Source organism: Melampsora larici-populina (genome assembly GCF_000204055.1).
Source record: "Melampsora larici-populina 98AG31 unplaced genomic scaffold MELLAscaffold_30, whole genome shotgun sequence".
In the NCBI taxonomy this organism is placed as follows: Eukaryota; Fungi; Basidiomycota; class Pucciniomycetes; order Pucciniales; family Melampsoraceae; genus Melampsora; species Melampsora laricis-populina.
Genome location: NW_006768794.1, coordinates 868,036 through 887,259, shown reverse-complemented (window position 1 = coordinate 887,259; position 19,224 = coordinate 868,036). Strand labels below are relative to the sequence as shown.

Genomic DNA, 19,224 nt, shown 5'->3' with positions numbered 1-19,224 from the left:
GAAACACCCCTCTTGGAAAACAGACGCTGCTTGAAAATATTTATACTATCCCTGTATGTCTCAGGGATAGTCTCAGGTAGTCTCAGAGTAAGTCTGATACTGCAACTCTCCCGGGAGAGGCGCAATGCGGTTGATCAACGTTTTTGGTCGGTGTACAGAGTGCTCCGCCGTGGTCTGTTGAAGATGTCAAACGGTTTTGGTTGGTGTACAGAGGGTGCGGCTACGGTTCGTCAAATGGGGGATGTGGAGTGTGTGGTGTACAGTACGGAATAACGCCCGACCCGTGTACATGCTGTACAGAGGTCACGTGATTTTCCGCACTCGGGGAATCAAAAATCCCCGCGGAAAATCAATTGTTTTTTGTAGTGATATTCTTGTTGATCATTACGTTATGCCAGTATTCAGACAGTCTGACGTGATTGTGTTTTAATTTATTACCGACTTTCATGTGAGTATTATCGGACATTTTCTCTATCGTTTTAGTCTTATTCTTTTTGACTTCCTTCGTCTTTGTGACATTTTCTTCTTCATCACTTTCTTCGAACTCACAAGTATTAAGACCAACATTTCTTTTAGTAGTATCATTATCTTTGCACCACTTGTCGTAGGCCGATGTAAGCATGTTGAATTTAGCTATTTTGTCCTTATCAAATGCGGTTTGGATGTTTCTAATCCATCTTGCATGCTCTAGCTCTATGGTGGGATGTGTGTCCATGGCCTCCTCATCATGTTCTAGGTCATCAAAGCAAAGTATAAATCGGCCACTCGTGAGTATCATAATTTTTTTTATTTTTTTGAAAAGGCCACACTGGGTCAATAAACCACACTGATGTTCCATAACATTTCCAATTAGCCACATCTGTACCTGGCCACACTGGGTACGTGATTAACCACACAAAAACCACACCAATTGAGATTACACACTAAAGAGTCCTAATTTTTTAATTTTTTTTTCTAGCCACGCCGGATTGCTCAAAGGCCACACTGGGGTTTTAGAAGGGTCGCACTAGTACGTGGATCAGGGGTGGATTATTTCCGGAAAACATACGGATATCCAAAGGATATGATAGACTAGGTGTGTGAAAAGAGAGATGGGATATGCAGAGAGGAATGGGACGTAAAAAGAGGAAAACCAGGGGGGGCTAACTACTCTGAATGAGAATTGAGATTGAAAAAGGTTCCAAGTAGGTCTTTTTACTCACCGAAGCCCACACGTTCATCATTCTCATTGTTTACTAACTGATCTCCTTGTTGATCATTTCCTACTTCTCTTTGATCCATATTATTTCCATCATTTGTATCAGCTCGATTCTCTCTTCTTTCTCCTCTTCCACTACAGTATTATTCGTAATCAGTGTCATTCTATTTATTTCATTTCTAATTTATTTTAAGACTTAATGTCTTATGTCCGAAGTTATTCCTTCCATATCATTTGCACAGAAAATTCTACCGAAGCCTTAAGACTGTTATGCTCAGTACATTATCACATGTTAATAAAAGTGGCTCTCAAACCTGACCCAGTTTCAAAAAACCCGGTTGCCCCAGTTGAATTTTTGGCTGGGAGCTGTCAACAAATGTCAACTTGATACACAAAGTTACTGCCAAAAAACAACTGGGTCAACTGGGTTTTTTGAAAACCGGGGCAGGTTTGAGAGCCACTAAAGTACCTCGCGTGTTTGGGGGGGGCCGGTAGGCCGTAGGTCTCGGGGCCGGGTAGGCTCTCTGCTCCCAACTCTCAGGACGAATTGTCCGGAGCCTGCGGAGAGCCACCTCGGTACGGACTGAGAGTCCCACGCCTTTCTTTTCAGCTTCCCCCCAAAAGTTTAACGAACCTCATAATCGATAGGCTGATCCTCTCGTTTATACCCACATCTCACTTTTATTTTTCAATCAAGCCTCTCAATTCGGTGATACACAATACAAAAAAAAAATCAGTGAGTATCAAGCAACACCCTTCATCCTTCTTGCTCTCCTTCTTTCCCATTTCTTTTCTCTTTTTTTTTTTTAACTTCTTTCTTGATCTAGTTTTTCCTCCACCTCCACTTTCATAATACCCCGAATGTACACCGCGTCGTTCAACTCAGATTCCGAATATTTGCGTAGATAAACTTGATAAGCCTTTGATTGCCACCTCCCCAATCAAACTATTTCATCCAGTGGCTGGTTATCATTCCAATTGTAGGTTGCTCCTCCAACCCTAAACGAATGGCCTGACAATTGGCTCCTACTATCGTATTTCCTCCAGACTTTCTTATAGATACTTATCGCTTTCGATTTCGACAGCAGGTTGAACTTTTTGCTTTTATCCCAGTATGAGAATATTGGGGTATGGACTGAAGGTAGGTAAGACTCTTCACAAAGTCTTTCCAGTGCCGTAACGGGACACAACAGAGAGTCTATTCTAGTAATACGTAGAAACTGAAGTTCCCCCGGTTTTGCGGTTTTCGCATTATACAAAGCAAGCTCTACGTAAGTCTTCTCAGGGTTATAAATCATGTCCATTCCTCGTATCATTTGTTTATTTGGATCATCGCTTACTAATTTCCCTAATCGGGCCATCCCCCAAAATTCAATTAGGGCAACCGTCAAGGCTATTCGTTCAACATGGGTGCCTTTCGATAATTCTTTTGCCAGCTCTACCAAATGACGTAATTGTACCGGATCCTTTTTCTTTCCTGAGTTCTCTTTCAGTTTCACATCCGCGACACTCAAAGCTTTTGATAACAATTTTAATGTTTTATCATTTTCAGGCGGAAATGGAAGACTATGAAACAAATTCCAAGACCTGATACCGGTTATATATTTAAGTAAAGTACCTGATGTCACCTTATGAGTTGCATGTAAGTTCTCTAATATTTCTTTGTCCTCCAAGTTTACATTATACTGTCTTCCTGCCCACACTACAAACTCCCACAGCATATCTTGAGTCAAAGGAAGTAAGTTCGTTCTATTGATATCCAGTTTCTCCCTAAATTTTTCTAATTTTGACATTGCTGAACTATAATTTTCTAACGTAGGCTGCGTCCAACTTCCTCCTAGCATACAACTTTTAAAGGCATTTCCTTTCCAATCAATTTCACTAAATGGTAATAACATTTCAATTGGTCGAACGTCAGATCCCACATAGGTCAGTCCGAGAACACAAAAAAAATAATCAAGGTCGAGTCAGTTCACAGTCTCTCTTGTTTGGGTTTCTCTTCACGTACCCTTCTCTATTCAACAAAAACCATCTAATTTTATTTTCGTTGTTCATCTCTTCTTAACTCTGTCTCATCAGGTCCGTTAAATCTATTGGTAACTTTATCGAAACTTCTAAGTGATCTGTCCCAATATCTTTAAGTCCTTGTGATAATCAATCAGCCTTATTATCGCCCGATGTCACTCTCTCTACTTTGATATCACACACTAAATCGGTGAGTTTCTTCTGAATCAGTTTCCACTCTTCATTCACTAACTTATGTTTTGATTTTTGATTATTGATCACAGCTTCTGTTGTAGTGTTATCGGAGTAAACGACGAATCAGCGGTTTTTGGTGGGGAAGAGTCGCTCGATCATGTGTAAGCCCAACCTTACTGCAACTGTTTCCAACCACGCTATGTCACGTCTCTGACATGTGTGCAAAATGCCTTTTGACTTCCAATCTTCTATCAACTCGAATCGTGACCACCTGTCACCTATCAAAACTCCTATCCCATAACCGGTACTCGCATCACCAACCCAGCCAATCTCTTCGGGTTGAACATCCGGCGTAATCATCAATCTGTCAAATCCCTTCAGAGCATCTCGCCAATCCTCCAACTCCGATCTCGCTCCTTCTGGTAAATCTCGAAGAGCACTATGGTCATACCAAGATTTATCAAATCAATATAAATTCCACAAGTATGCCTTCATATTCGGAAGTATTGATGTTAAATGACTTAATTGACCAGTTATTTTCTCAATATCTTTCTTACTGCATTTCTTTCCCCTTATCAGTAAGTTTTCAATTCTTCCTATTCTTTCATTTAATTTGTCTATTGGAAGTCTGACAGATCTTTCCTTTCCGTTCCAAATAAACCCTAAATACTTCTGTTCAATCGCCCAGTCTGCGAACTTCTCGTCATTGGATTGTACTCCCATCTCTTTTGAAACTTCTAGTACGTCATTCATGTTTAAGCTATCACCCTCACATTTCACAAACAAATTATCATCTACCCATCGGAAGATGGCTCTAATTTTAAATAATGATTGAATTATATCTTTCCATGCATCTGCTAGCCAACCAAAAGTCCCACAACCAGCAACTCCTCCAAACGGAATCCAAGTATCGATCCAAATATTTCCTTTGAAATCTGTAATCATAAGAAAATGCCATTGTGAAATGTGAGTTGCTCCCTGTCAATATGCCTTTTGTCAGTCTATTATCGCTAACAACAAAATAATACCTGGCAAAGTCTTGAAATATTCTTGTACCACCTTAAAGTCATTCCAGGTTGTTTCGAAGTCTGACTTATCTACGAACAAATTTACTGAAGGTACGTTATTTTCCTCCTTATCGTAGCTTAAATTCTTAAGTATCTTCCCAGCACCGTCTGACTTCAAATCATCTTCTCCATCTGTGTCGCTTTCCTCTTCTTCCATATTCGTCTTTCTTTTCTGACACTTGTTCTTGTTCTGGTTTCTAGGATAGGAAAGGTCGTTTATCATTCTCAACGAACCGTCGGTGTTTACCACGCTTCCCATGGGATTGGACCGAAAGAAACCCCATCTCCTATATACCTCCTCGTGAGTGAATGGACCTAAGATATGTCCTTGCCTCCTTTCTTTATATAAATTATTCATAATCTTTCCTTGTACTGCTAAAGCTGATCTGTGATTATCTGGGGTAAACCACTTCAGCCCTTCCAGTTCATGTTGTGGAATACCTTGATGAAATCCTTGAGTGAGGCCTATCCACACCTTAGCCCATTTTTCTGATAAATTACAACTCCTTAGTAGCGATTCCCACTCCTTTAAGTTCATTTCATTTTTAATTTGTGTCGGCCAATTCTCTAACACTCTCTGTTCATCTACGACGTATTCTTGTGTCACTTCCCCTGTCTGTGTGACTTTGGATGCTAAGTTCTCAACAGTTTCAACAACTCTTGATTTAGCATTACTTTTCAAGATCAAGTAGAGGCCAACAACAAATAAAAAGGAAAAATAACAACAATAATATTAGTAACAAATTCTACGCTCACAACAACCTCATTACTCTCTCTGTGAGTGTTTTTTTTTTTTTTTAAGCTTCGACAGCTTTTTTTTTTTTTTAGAAATTTGTTCATGAAGGAGAAACTAACTAAGAACCAGACGGTCCTGGTGTCGTTACCTCTGGACCACCTGATGTTGGTTCAATCATCAATCTATTGAAACTTCCTGGACCTATTCCAGGACGACCTCTACCGCGACCTCTACCTCCTCTACCACCACCTCGATTTCCATTAGATGGGCCACCTCTGGGTTGGTGAAAATTACTTGGATGATTATATTGATAATCATTATGGCGTTGATAAAGATGATTGGGATTAGAATAGTAAGTTTGAGTATTGTTTTGATGGTTGTTATCTGGATAAGTTTGATGATGATGACTGTTTGGGTAAGGCTGATTCCTTGCTTTCTTTTTCTCATGATAAAGTGGGTCAAATCTATTTCCTAAATAACAGGTTGGTCTTTGACTTGTATTTACCGCCGCTACCTCTGATTGGAATGCGCTGACTGAGTGGTTACCCCATACCATCAATCCTCGACCGGTCAACAACTCCGCATTGTTATCGATCGTAGTACCCATCGTATCCCATGTTGGGTTCATTTTCCCGTCAAGTGGGTTCATGTTCTGAAAGGGGCCACCAAAGACAAAGGGATTATCCATATAACTATGAAACACAGATAGAAACATCACACATCATTAGGTTTGTGTTTTCTTTTTTTTTTTTTTTTTGAAAAATTTAATTCTTACTTATAGTCTCCAAAATTTTTTGCATCTTTTTCTGCTTGTTCAGCTAATCTTTTATCTAATCTTCCCACGTCTGCCATAGAACCGTTAGGCAATCTGTTTTCCCACACGTTTCTTCTATGAGCCACATCGTAACGCATTGCTGGTGTCCATTTACCATCACAATCAATTTTAATTTGAAGGACATTTTCTTTATGGGCTAAAAGTCGTGGAGCAATTGGTGAGTCCTTTTGACTATCTAAAGTATCAAATTTTATGGCTTGGTACTTCATCATTAAATCATATCTGACCGTCCACTCTGCAAAACTTAATCTAAATTCATTCAAAACTGGATAACCGGTATAAGTTATAGTATCCGATGAACAAGAAGTTGACTTTGTTCTTTTTGTTCTCATAAATGATGCGTCTTGAATCAGCCATTTAGGATCAACAATTGAAACTGGTACGTGCATGGTCTTATTAATCATCAATTTCTTAAAATATTCTGATAAATTTGTCATAGCATGTCCTACACCTTCTCCTTCTATCATCATCGTGTTATATTCATTCTTTGATGTCGAAGTGTCTGTTGATTTTTCTATGACTTTCTCGATCACTTTCTGAGCAGGGACCTCGATATTTAAGTCACATAACAACACTCTTCGTACTGGTGTATTCTCTTCATGGCACCAATCAGCGTAACCTTCTAACATCAACTTGTATAAAGGCGTGTTTGCGTTAAGTGCAGCCGTTTTGATGTTGTTGATCCATTTTTGATGATTTATTTCAATTGCCGTTGGCTCAGGCATATTCTCGATTATTTATTCTATTCACAGCACCCAATGAAAAACAGAGCACATTTTTGGTAAGTATTAATTTTTTTTTTTTTTTGAATCTTCTAACATTTCTTATCACTTTTTTTTTTTTTTTTGATCACATTTCCAGGTCTCTTTTTATCTAAGTTCAGTCTCTTTCGTATTTTTTTTTTTTCTTGGTCTCTTCTAATTAACTTGTTTTTATTCTGAAATTTTTGGTTTTTTTTCTTTTTTTTTGAATATCATACAAACACACTTATCTCTTTCTAGAACGTACCACGATAAAAACGAATAGGATGGAGGTGGGGGGGGGTCATAGCAAAACATAACCTGAAGTGAAAGAAGGAAATTTCTATTGAAGGTGGAAGGGAAATAATACTAACCTCTACCTGACAAAATCCCTCTTCTATTACTAACTTGGTCATCAGTCCTAACGTGAGTCTCATTTCCTTCAGTGTCTCGACTCTCTTGATCTTCGCCACCATCTTTAATTCCATTGTCCTTTTCCTTTTCATTACTTTTATTCTTTTCTCCTCCGTTATCTTCTTCTCCACCTTGCTTACTTTGACTTTCTACTTTATCATTCATTTCATCTTGTTGGTTCTTCTTTCCTTTTCCTCTAGTTCTTCTTGGTGGATTATTTTCTGTATCAGCTGTTGAGTTTCCTTGTATCGTATCTTTTGGATTCAGATTTACATTCTCCATAGTATCTGCGTAATCTTGTTGTGCTGACATTAAAAAGATAACAAGGGAAAGGATCTCTACTTCTTCTTCAACCTTCTTACTTTAAATTATGTATCTTTGTCGTTGTCTTAGATGGATTTATATGTTGTTGATCACAAAAGAAATTATTCAAATGAAAAAGAAGAAAAGAGATTACTCAACCTTTTACCTCTAATTTATGTCGAGGGAAAAGAGAAATTGGTGGATGAGAATTTTACGGATAGATTTGTAAGGAAAAGTGAAAAAGTAAGAAAGGTGATTTTGTTTCTTACTTTTTGGAAAAGCGTTGGGGGAGATGTTGGCTTTCCCATCCCGGTACCGACCATCTATCTGTACCGGGTCCTTACACATCGTTTACTCATCCACATCCTTTACATGGAACTCTCCAGGTACCGTCGTGCCTTTGGGCACCTGGAACATTCTATTGTTTCCATTTCCTCCTTCATCCTCTTCTCCATTTTGATTTCTTCCTACCAGATTATTTATCAAATGTTTGATTGCTTCTACCTTCTCATTTCCATTTTCTTCATCTTCATCCTCCGCTTCATCTCTTTCTTCTCGTACTTTCCCTTCAATTAATCTCTCCTGATTCTGATTCATCCTAGTTGACGTTCCAGGTGTTGGTTCCCTATTGTGCAGAATTCTACCTGGTAATAAACTCAAAATTGATGGTGCTTTAGGGTTTGACATTTTCAACAAACAAATTCAAAAGAAAAAAGGTTTTGCAAAAGAGAGAAGAATGTGAGCTTTGTTATGAAAGGGGATGATGGGAAAGATGAATTTGGTTGATCTCAAATTCATCTCTTCTTCTGTGAAAAAGTTTTTGTCTTACCACAACCCCGGTCAAACTTAACAAAGTCCCTCGTTTTTGAGCTGTACTGGGCCATTAAGTTTGAACCCCGGTACTGTGTTCTGGGTACTGGGTTCTACCCTCGAGTCTTTGCTCATCCCCGAGTTTTATGGAACTCTACAGGTACCGTCGTGCCTTTGGCTACCTGTAACATTCATGTGACCATCAAGATTTCCAAATAGTCAATCACAGCGTCTAGTTTACCATCTCAATCTCTTCAAACCATCCTAATCATGTCATTCATGAGTTTTGTAGCAAGTGACTACGGCCCAGGGTATCTCGAGGATGAATTATATTCCGACGAAGATTTTGGCTACGGAGGCAATTCACGGCACAAGGAAGATTTATGTTTCGATGAAAGGCCGTATGCGTCAGATGAATTTCTAAACTTAAACATTCAAGAACAAAAGGCTGCCGTCGCTTCGTTGTTTCGAGAGAAATATCCTTCAGAAGAACTACAGGAAGCTCCTATCAATGCGGTCGTTGGTCTTTTGAAACACGATGATACCTTTTTACTTTCTGGTGCTAGTTTTGCCCAATCTCGAGTTCCGGAGCTCTTTTTCCACATGATTGAAAAGAAGCACAAACCAGTGGTCTTGGTTTTGAATTCGATCGATACGGTTGGAGATCAAATGGTGAATTCTTCGTCAGAATGATTGAAATAAACTTGTTGAAAAGGAAGCATTGACAAATGTTTCCATGTTTTCTTAGGTTTTGGAAAAACAAGCAGTAGGTATCACTGCTGTTAATTTAACTTGGCGGACGATGAACAAAGACACCTTGAAAAAATTGAAAGACAACCAGTATTCATTCATCTATATCGTATGTCTTGTCTTTTTGAAAGTCGTTTAAATGGTTATAGGAGTTTCATACTGATGTATTCTGGTTTTTTGTATTGAAAGAGCCCAGATGTTTTCTTAAATAATGAAGATTTCGCAGGTCTTTACGATAGCAACAAGTTTTCACGTCACCTAGTCTTGAAAGTAGTCAACGAAGCCTACTGGATATATCTTTGGAATCTAAAGAAAACCGAACAATCGAAGAACTTCTCTGTTCATGTCACTCCTGAAGACGTTGAAAAGTTCAGAACCACCTACCGTTATAACCTTGCTAAATCGTTGAACGAAATCAGCACTGTGCCATTACTACTCATGTCGGAAAGCTGCAGACCACAAGCAGTAAGTTCAATCATCGAGAGTTTGAACATTCTCCCAAAAAACATCAACATGATCCTAGGCGAGATAGTTCGCCCAGAGCTTCGTTACATTCGAGTTGATATGTCTAAAACCCTCAATAACGCTGAAGATTTATTCAGTATTATCCCACCTGAATCCTCGGTCTCAAATGACGACTTTCCCCGAATGGTGATTTACTCAGGAACTATAGACCTTACATTGAATGTGATGTATGCGGTATGCAAAGCTAGAGGTAATCCTAAAGATATCAACAATGGCAACAGTGCTTGTATCCGACGTTATCATTCTGTAACTGGTGAGAAAGATAAAGCGCAACGAGCAAAAGAATACGGTGAAGGAAAATTCCCAATACTCTCATGTAGTCCTGCCTTAGAATTGGGTCAAAACTGGAAGCGAGTGAAGGTGGTTGTGATAATGGGTGCCATGGATCCTGCAATATCCTATCAGCTGGCTGGAAAAGCGGGACGGGATGGTCATAGCAGTCTAGTCATTCATTTCGTTCAACCCAAAATGCCAAAAAGTCCAAACAATGCTCGTGAAATTGTGACAACGTCAATGACCAATCAAGACCGAATGCATGCGTTTAGGCTCACTCCATGTTGCCTCAGAGTGGTTTATGCCGTCGATACTTTGTAAGTCGTTTTTGCCATCCATAAAGGAGATATCGAGCTAAAAAATCGATCTTTACAGAAAAGGATATATCCCGATGACATTAACCGACCCTGGCTATCTAGCAGAGATAGAACGTGAGCGCAGCGCAGGAATGCCTGTGTGCCGATGCTCAAACTGCGACCCTAAAGGAGCGGCTCTATTGCTTCGCCTCCTACCGTACACAAACGCAGCCGATCTAGAAAGTCTAATGAGCTCTAATTTCACCAAGCCTCAAGATAACCCTCTGGCATCACAGGAAGAGCAAGAAAACGAAGAATCAGAAGACGAAGAATCAGAAGAGTCAGAAGACGAAGAGTCAGAAGACGAAGAGTCAGAAGACGAAGAATCGGAAGACGAAAGATCAGACAACGAATCACCCAAAGACAAGAAGCGAGCGGCTCGACAAAAAGAGCTTGGTTGTATACCATTAAAGTAAATATTTCATACAACTATTTCCCTGAGATCAATTGCTTCTAACATCTAATAATCTATGTTTTCTAGCTTTGATTATCGAGATGGTCTTTCCTTTGGAAACCGATTATGAAGGCTAGACTCCAGCTTTCGGATCTCAAGGGCTTCGAATCCATCAACTTTATTATTGTCATCTCTGTACTCAATACCTGCCAATTTACATGCTGTAACTCGCCTCACCAAGATTATCCACCGCAATCCTCGCGCGATGTACTAAAAATTACAACCCCTGTTTTGTTGTGTTGCTGGTGACTTTGGTCGCTGTGAGGTTTCTCTTGCGCTCATTGGGCATGGGATGCTCATGCCTATTGGACTACGAGGATTGAAAATATGTTTTTGGATGTGTATTGAACAAGGAAGTATTCACCCGTACATCACCTTGGTTATTGTCTTAGTCTAAGAGTATGACCTATGTATTTACATATGGTATGTACAAAATGTGCAACAAAAGTGAGGATCAGCCTTTGTGAGAGACCAGCTGAGATAAAACTGACAAGGTAAAGTTCTGATTGCATTTGTGTAGACATCAATGTCAAGGATGAGTGTAAGCAGCTTTTGAAGATAAACACATTCATCACACCTAATTTTAGTGAAGTCAGAAGGCACAAATCAAGGTATGTCAAGCATCTTGTTGAGAGTTTGCCTGCAAGGTGCCCTTGTGTGGCTTGAGGGGGGGTTTTGCAGGTTTACATTTAATGAATCACTGAGGTAACCAGATGTCCTGGCCTGCAAGTGACCTGCCTTGGTACAGTTGTAAAAGCATGAAATAATTTCACACCATTTTTTGACATTGGGCATAAGTCACTTGCTAAAGCCAACTGGAGTGTCATAGCACAAAATCTCTAATGAACCTGTACAAGTAGACACAGAAAGTGTACAACACCCTTGGGGCCAAGTTTCACTACAGTTTATGTAATTGTGAGCCAGTCTGGCCCCGGGGGTGATGTATCTTTTCTGTGTCTACTTGTACACATTAGGGAGGCACAATGAGATTCATAGCAATTTATTGACTATCAGGGAATGGAATGATACATTATAAAGTTTCAGTGCAATCCCTTCCAGGGCTACAGTGCATCTCACCAAAAATCTTGAGCTTGAACCTCTATGCACCACTAATACTATTGTGGCATGTTTTGTACAGTTGTTTTCAAAAAGTTTGAAATCAAGGTATTTTAAAAATTGAGAGGTGGGCCATCCGCCACCTGTGAAAGGTGTCAAATATGCATATGGAAATGCTGCTCTAATAGCATAACCACATTGTTTCCAAAACAAACTGTGGCACAGAATTGGTTGAGCACCCCCTTCATGTTTGATTGAACATGTCTCAAGACTCCTCCATTTTTAAATTCAAACTGGACTAGCTTCCTATTTTGTCATCACAAATTTTGAAAAGTTTTTCTTATTCAATCTGCCTGTTATCATACAATAGGACCATGAAATAGCTTTACTATCATTATTTGCTTGCATATGATTATCTTTGCTGTATGAGTACCTTGAGATGAGAAGATTGGCAATCAAAAGCAAATTGACAAAGTCCCTCTTGGACAAACAAGTAGTTGAGAGAGGGACTTACTGGTAAAAACCAATATCTTGCGTGAGAAGTGAGCTGTATTGGCTCAAAATCTCTACATCAGTTTAACTTTTTTGTCTCTCAATAAACAATACTGGATGCAAAAGGGAGAGATGATGGCAGCATCCTGTTACATATGCTCCAGTTAAAAATTCCTTTCTATCTTGTTGCGAACATATACTTTTGATTGATTGAAGATCATTTTCATCACTTTCTGAGTAATACAGGCTGCAAGCGGGTTTGCCGCTCAGAAAAAGCCAAAAAAGACTCATCCTTCACCATCCACTAGCAGGTATCCCAGACAAGATCTTGCAAAGATTGCAGCTGAATTGTCTGTAATGGCCATCTGCTGTCCTCATGTTATTTCACATTCAGCAGGGTTTATAACAAAACAAAGAAGATAGAGCAATGTATTGATTTTTTGTCAAATACAGCTCACTTCTCAGGGCAAGATTTGTGTTTTAGCGGTAAGTCCCTTCCTTGCAGGAGCTTGCTTGGCAAGAGGGACTTAGTTAAGTTTGAATCAAAAGAGGCATACATAGTGAGTCACAAATGGGACTGCCAGCAACGGATCACACTTTCTGACCACTGTGCCACCAAAGAATAAGGGTGTGTGGGTTGACAACTGATTCGATACTGTAGATTTATTGATCTGGCAGGTAAGCTTGATACCTTGCACAGGTGGTGCGCAGTCCACCTCTCAATTTCCAAAGCGCCTCAATTTCAATCTTTTTGCAAACAACTGTAGTAGTGTGGCCCACTACTAGTGATATCGCTGATGAATTGTTTTCTTCTCAGATTTTTCCAAGGTGCTTCATTGCTCATCAATGCTGAAAAAACAACTATAAAATAAGAGTGACTTGTCTATCAAGGTACCTATGGCCATCCAGTCAAGATAAGAATGTGGATTTTATTTTTCAGTTCCTCTGTGACCTCTCAGAACAGAAAAGCATTTGTCCAAAGTTGAAACTTTAGCTTTAAAAATTGATGTTGTGGTGGTGAAGAGGCACCGAGGAACTTCCCGGGTCCATTTCGGGAGGAATAAGCGGAGCATCCTGCTTCTCGCATCCACGTAATGCAAGAAGAGGAGCCACGTGACAAATGACGTCACAGACAGCGGTTGGAACTCCTTAGGCCGGCCCTGGATACTCTCACCCTGCACCACCAACATATTTACCTCGGATTACAAAATCCGAGGTATCCTCGGATGCACAACCTCGGACAGAAGCTTCCCAAGGTTTTGATCCGAGGTAATTCTCAGGGCAAAAAAATACCTCGGGCAAAAACCTCGGACAAGGTCTGTCCGAGGATTTGCCTCCGATGATGCCTCGGATTTCTCAACCTGAGGCATCCATGCTGGCAGTGCTGTCTAAGGGTGAAGTGATCCTCCTCTAAGAGTTCAGGACCTCACTGTTGGTCCTTTCTCATCTACGAGTCTCCAGTTTCTCCTAACCGCGTTTTCCTCATTTGCGCGATCTCCGCTTACCTCACCTCCCATCCTCACGAGAATCTTTTCGAATATGAGGTCTAGCAGAAGAAATTTAGGTCTAGGTCCTGAAATTACACCAGAACCGACACCCCCAAACTCAGAGGATGGTATTGAAAATCAAGACTTCGAAATTGAAAACACATTCGAAGAAGAAGAGAGAAGATTTAGAGAAGATGAAGAAGAGCGATTAAGAGAGATAGAAGCATTAAAAAACTGGTCGTCAAACAAATTATCATCACAAGCAGAAGAACAAGAAGTCTCGACCAGAAAAGTTGTAAAGAGCAAAAGTAAGAAAGCAAAGGAAAAAGATATCAACTGGACTTCTGACAAAGACGACGATGACGACGACTCATCGAAATCAGATTCGAGTGATAAAGTCTTAATCATGGAACCAAGTAAGCATCGTGATAAACGTGATATATTCCGTAGCGTGATTTATTCCGCAAACAGCTACACAATCATGATTTATTCCGAAGAAAAAGCAGCACATAAACTGTGATATATTCCAGTATTAACAAAGCTAATTAACATGAATCATTTCATTCGTAACAGCGGCCTTGATAGACAAAGCCTATCAAGCTTTAAGCTTAGGAAACGCTAAACTAGCAAAGAAACTCTTATTAAAGATGAAAATGGAAGAAATGAACAATAGAGAAGCAGAAATCCCGAAGATAAACCCTTTAGTAAAATACAAATCAGGAAGGACAGCAAAGAATACCTTGAAAAAGTTTACCGAGTATTGAGATTCTCACTTAAAAAAGTTAGACAATCACTTTCCCTTGACGATCTTTAACACAGAGTGGATTGAATTAGATAGCTTAGTAGCTAGTAGAAGTACATCAAAGAAAAAAGATCAAGCGACCGGTCAAATTCCAAAAAATGAATGGTTCATGACATTTGCTGATTGGACAAGAGCTAGGATCTTGATGGTGAAGTATTTGAAAGAGCAATACTTCCATAAAGATTTTGCAAAAGAGTTAGTAAACATGACTTAAATGAGAATAGTGAATTTACTAACGTGTTGATGGTATAGTTTGGAAAAACATTTCGAATATGTTCAAACTTTAGGCGATAGACACGGTTGGATTGTAGCCTTTCGATACAATATTGCGGTGAGGAATGACGTTACATGTAATCACATAGACGGTGCTCCAGGTGATCCAAGCGAACAAAGGAAAGAATTCCTTGAGGAAGCATTGGCTAGAACTTCATTTTTACAAGATGGTAGAATATTGCCAAAAGATAATCGTTGAGTTGTTATATCTTAAACTCCTTCAACATTATCTAATAAAATGTTTCTTATTCATTTCAGCTTATGCGAAAGGAAATACTAGGGAGAAGTATAGTCCAATAACAGGCTTCCGATATCCAATAGGAAAAAGTCATGATTCTACCAACTTAGATGTAGAGGAAGATGAAGATGAAAAGTTTTTGAGAGTTCCTAATTTCAAGAGATCAGATGAGTTTAAAAGTAACAGAAGAAATGATAGAGGAAAAGGTTTAAGGTTCGACAGATCACTTTCTCCCTACCAACACCCAGAAAAAGGAAAGGGCAGGAACCCAAATTATAAAGGAATTAATTAGTGAGTGAACAGGATTACTCGATTGATTTATGACTACTTACTAAAATGAAGTTCCTTGCTTAGTGATGAAAACTACGTTCCAGGGGGAAAGAAGAAGGAGCAGGGTGAACCTAAGCATGTAGAACCTAGACAATCTACGTCAAAAGAGAAACAAACGTGAGCATGGTATATAAGGTTTAGGTTGTAGATGCCATAGAATTTGTATTATGAATTGTTGTTTAATTTGTTGTGTTTGTATTTGTGTAGATGTAATGAAAATAGTTGTGTCGAGTCTTTGAAAAGAAAAAGAACAGAATCTACCGATTACTTAAGGATATTTAAAGATGGAAGAGACGAGACCTGGCCAACTATTGTAAAATGCGAGATGAATACAAACGTGTGGGAAAGAGAATTGAAGAAATTTGGTTTGATTGACGAGTATCAATATTTACTAGAAGGATTTACAGATGGATTCCATCAAGGCGTGCCAAAGCATTCAATTCATAATGTCAAGTGGTACTGTCCACCTAATCACTCTTCAGCAAATGATGCAAGACAGAAAATCAAAGATAATGTAAATAAAGAAGTGAAGAATGGTAGAATGTTTGGTCCTTTTACAAAAGAACAAGTTTATGAAAAGTTTGGATTTTTGACAAGCCCTCTAGGTGCGGTAATAAATGGTGATGGCAGCTTTAGGCCAATCAACGATATGTCGTATCCCAAGTTTGATGAAATAATTCCATCAGTTAACTCATATGTTGATAAAGGAAACTTTAAGACAACATGGGATGACTTTGAAGTAGTGGTTTGATTCTTTAAAGATAACAAAGGAGATATACTATTAGGAATATTCGATTGGGAAGGTGCATATAGGCAAATTCCGACTCATCGATCTCAATGGCCATATCTAGCTATCATGGATTTCCACGGACTTATTTATATAGACGTTAGAATCGCCTTTGGTGGTGTAGTGGGTTGTGGGTCCTTTGGAGGACCTGCAGATGGCTGGAAAAAGCTTATGAAGGCCAAATTTAATTTAGTTGAAGTTTATCGCTGGGTCGATGACAATTTGATGATTAAGAGAAGGACGGATAGGGTATCTATGTTGGACATAGTAGAGGCGAGCGAAGAATTAGGTGTCAAGACAAACATAACAAAGTATTCAGAATTTGCATTCGAGCAGACACTGCCAGCATATTTGGCTCGGAGACAAACGTCCGAGGAGTCCTCGGACAGCGCCCCCGAGGAAAAGGGCACCCGAGGGCTAATTCCGAGGCAAATGTTGGCCCTGGCAGTTGCCTCGGATTGGATCCTCGGATAGGGGTTAACTCGGAGTCAGAATCCGAGGAATCCTCGGATTTTTGGCTCCGAGCCAAATATGCTGGCTGTGAGAAATTCATTGGGTTTTTGTGGAATTGTGTCAACATGACAGTATCATTACCAGATAAAAAGCTAACGAAAAGGAAATTAGAACTTGAAAAGTTTTTAAGCCAGACTTGGTTCTCAAGGCACGATGTGGAGCGGTTCAATGGAAAATTAGGCCATGTAACGTTGATATTGCCACAATTGAAATCATATTTAGCCGCGAACTACAGATGGGTAGCAGTATGGAGGACTCCAGGTAAAAGGATGATGCCACCAGAGGTAAAAGAAGATATGCTTTATTGGCGAAGTACGTTATCGAATTTAAGACCAACGAGGATAATTCCCGACCACATCGTCAAAAATGTGGGCTGGGTCGGTGACGTGTCAAGCAAGTACGGTATCGGCATAATAATAGGCAAGAATTGGGCGCAATTCAGTTGGTTAGAAGGTTGGAAAGAACCAGTCGGGCAACCAAAACGGACGATTGCATGCGCGGAGACCGTGGCAGTCCGTCTTGGTTTCTTAATGTTGAAGCAGAAGATGGACGTGGCTGGTTTTAGTTACTCTTGCCTGACCGACAATACTACGACGGAAGGTGCGGCAAGAAACCGGAAGTCTAGGGACTACTGGGTTAATGAAGAATGGAAATTGGTCCAGACACTCCTGATTGAAAACGATTGTGATTTGAATTTAGTTAGGGTAATATCAGGTGACAACAAGGCGGACTGCCTGTCTAGAGGGTTGGACCCTTCAAAAGCACACGCCGATATGTTGACAATACAACTTCCTGAAGATTTAAAACCGCTACTCCAGCAAGTTTACCCCAGAACAAAAACCACCGTCTCGTCTACCTAAATATACTTCCTTACCATCAAGATAGCTTTGTTCAACAATAGGATGTTATCACCGCGCGACGTGCTTCGCCAGTCTCGACCTGGAAGGATCGAAACTTTGGATGATGCAGGAGAAATGATCCTCGAGAGAGGATGGGCACTTTCAACAATAAAACATTACGCGGCTGGAGTTAACAAATATTTCAAATTTATGAGCCGTTTCCCGGTGGTGCTCTTTCCGACAACCCCGAGTATCATCTTTCAGTTCGTTGTTTGGTGCAGTTCCAATGAAGGCCATCAACCCGTGCTGAGCAACACAAAAAAACGTTATCTTACGGGGATTCAAATGTGGCACTCTCTTCACAACTCGACCTTCCCCAAAATTGACATTGACCGGGTACGAATTTTATTAGTGGCGACTAGGAAGGCAGAAGTAGAGCGCTACACACCAAGACGGGGGGCACTGACCTTGATGGACATAAACAGCCTGATTCACTCCTTGGATCTCAACACAACTGATGGTTTAGTCATGAAAGGAGTTGTCCTGACAGGCTTCTGGGGCTTGGCACGATTAGGTGAACTCGTGAGACGCATTGACTTCCCAGCAATTTTCATCCGCCGGAAGGACATTTGTTTCGACACGGATGGCAAACACGTCGCGCTGCGCATTCGTCTGGCGAAGACGGCTGCGCCGGGCGAATATCAGTACCTACGCCTCTCATACCAGCCAAACCACCTCGACCCAGTAGCTGCAATTCGTGACATCTTAGAAAAGACTGTCGGGAGACCCAAAGACCCGCTTTTCCACACGACAAGCGGTGGTCCTCTGGAGCGGAGTACGGTGATACATTTTCTCAAGAGTCAGAACCCGTCAAGCTCGACAGTCTGGTCGGGTCATAGTTTAAGGATCGGAGGTGCCTCTCTAAAATCCTACCTAGGGTATTAAATCTTCAGCCTATAAGTTATACATTAGACCTTACAGTGGTAGAGTTGCAAGGCGCACCGATGAATTGGCGCGACAAATCAGGCGTCCAGATCAATTGTAATCTTTATTTGTTTTCATGCCTTGTCTACCCACACGTGTTGTGCTCGAATATTGTTGTTCCGTTGAGCGTTGTAAGTCTGAATCATTGTAATTGGGTGTAAAACTATTACATGTGCACTGTGTTTCGCCGAGAATGGGTTTGGAGCCCCTTGCAGGGACTCAGCTCTTCGATCCTTCGTTCCCATGATTGGGTTCAAAGGGTCCCAAACCCCTATTCTTGTTGCGCGCCTCTAGGACGCGCACTGGGCCATGTACTTTGCTAAAAGCAAGCAGCCCAGGTGTTCGCTAGGTGTACCACACCCGTTGCTGAGTGGGCCTCAGCCTCAGTCATTGAGGACAAGTCCCACAAAAAGCGTTAGAAACACTTAGCAATAAGCTCAAGGGAACAATCCTTTTTCCCACTCCCTCCGCAGAGGATTTCGAGTAAGAAATGGACTGCAAAGACCTTGCTCAATCCTTGTGCTCCTGAAAAAAGACTTCCATTTGATCAATGTACTTTTTTCAAAAACCAATTTTTTCCATTTCAACATTCTCAAGAGTTTGGTCTGCTTGGTAATGATGTTGCACCTCAACTACTTGAACACATAGTAGGGTAGGCCTTTTTCACTCAGTGCTGGATTTCTGCCAGGTAATCTGGTTGGGGCTTGGGGGTCCAAAACAGTAAAAGCACAATCAGATATTCTCCAGATGGGCTGCAGAATCT

At 40.4% G+C, this 19,224-nt stretch overlaps 4 protein-coding genes across 4 annotated transcripts; 2 read left to right on the top strand and 2 right to left on the bottom strand.

Moving 5' to 3' along the window:
* Nucleotides 1-1,857: 1,857 nt before the first annotated feature.
* On the top strand, nucleotides 1,858-4,515 carry MELLADRAFT_56726 (uncharacterized protein; the record flags this gene model as incomplete). The annotated part of the gene is made up of 13 exons (XM_007412376.1): nucleotides 1,858-1,934; nucleotides 2,026-2,178; nucleotides 2,284-2,339; nucleotides 2,460-2,469; nucleotides 2,578-2,648; nucleotides 2,751-2,807; nucleotides 2,873-2,936; nucleotides 3,018-3,164; nucleotides 3,278-3,413; nucleotides 3,487-3,558; nucleotides 3,723-3,880; nucleotides 4,270-4,363; nucleotides 4,435-4,515. The coding sequence occupies 4 exons, from the start codon at nucleotides 2,644-2,646 to the stop codon at nucleotides 3,051-3,053; spliced, it is 162 nt and encodes a 53-aa protein (XP_007412438.1).
* Nucleotides 4,516-5,318: 803 nt separating this feature from the next.
* On the bottom strand, nucleotides 5,319-6,760 carry MELLADRAFT_108607 (uncharacterized protein; the record flags this gene model as incomplete). Its single annotated transcript, XM_007412355.1, has 3 exons — nucleotides 5,319-5,892; nucleotides 5,976-6,030; nucleotides 6,487-6,760. The coding sequence occupies 3 exons, from the start codon at nucleotides 6,758-6,760 to the stop codon at nucleotides 5,319-5,321; spliced, it is 903 nt and encodes a 300-aa protein (XP_007412417.1).
* Nucleotides 6,761-7,144: 384 nt separating this feature from the next.
* Nucleotides 7,145-7,501, bottom strand: MELLADRAFT_65012 (uncharacterized protein; the record flags this gene model as incomplete). The annotated part of the gene is made up of 1 exon (XM_007412354.1): nucleotides 7,145-7,501. The coding sequence occupies one exon, from the start codon at nucleotides 7,499-7,501 to the stop codon at nucleotides 7,145-7,147; it is 357 nt and encodes a 118-aa protein (XP_007412416.1).
* Nucleotides 7,502-8,572: 1,071 nt separating this feature from the next.
* MELLADRAFT_89519 (uncharacterized protein) lies at nucleotides 8,573-10,730 on the top strand (the record flags this gene model as incomplete). Its single annotated transcript, XM_007412377.1, has 7 exons — nucleotides 8,573-8,974; nucleotides 9,051-9,161; nucleotides 9,242-9,517; nucleotides 9,938-10,016; nucleotides 10,123-10,167; nucleotides 10,270-10,618; nucleotides 10,688-10,730. The coding sequence occupies 7 exons, from the start codon at nucleotides 8,573-8,575 to the stop codon at nucleotides 10,728-10,730; spliced, it is 1,305 nt and encodes a 434-aa protein (XP_007412439.1).
* Between the last annotated feature and the right edge of the window lie 8,494 nt (nucleotides 10,731-19,224).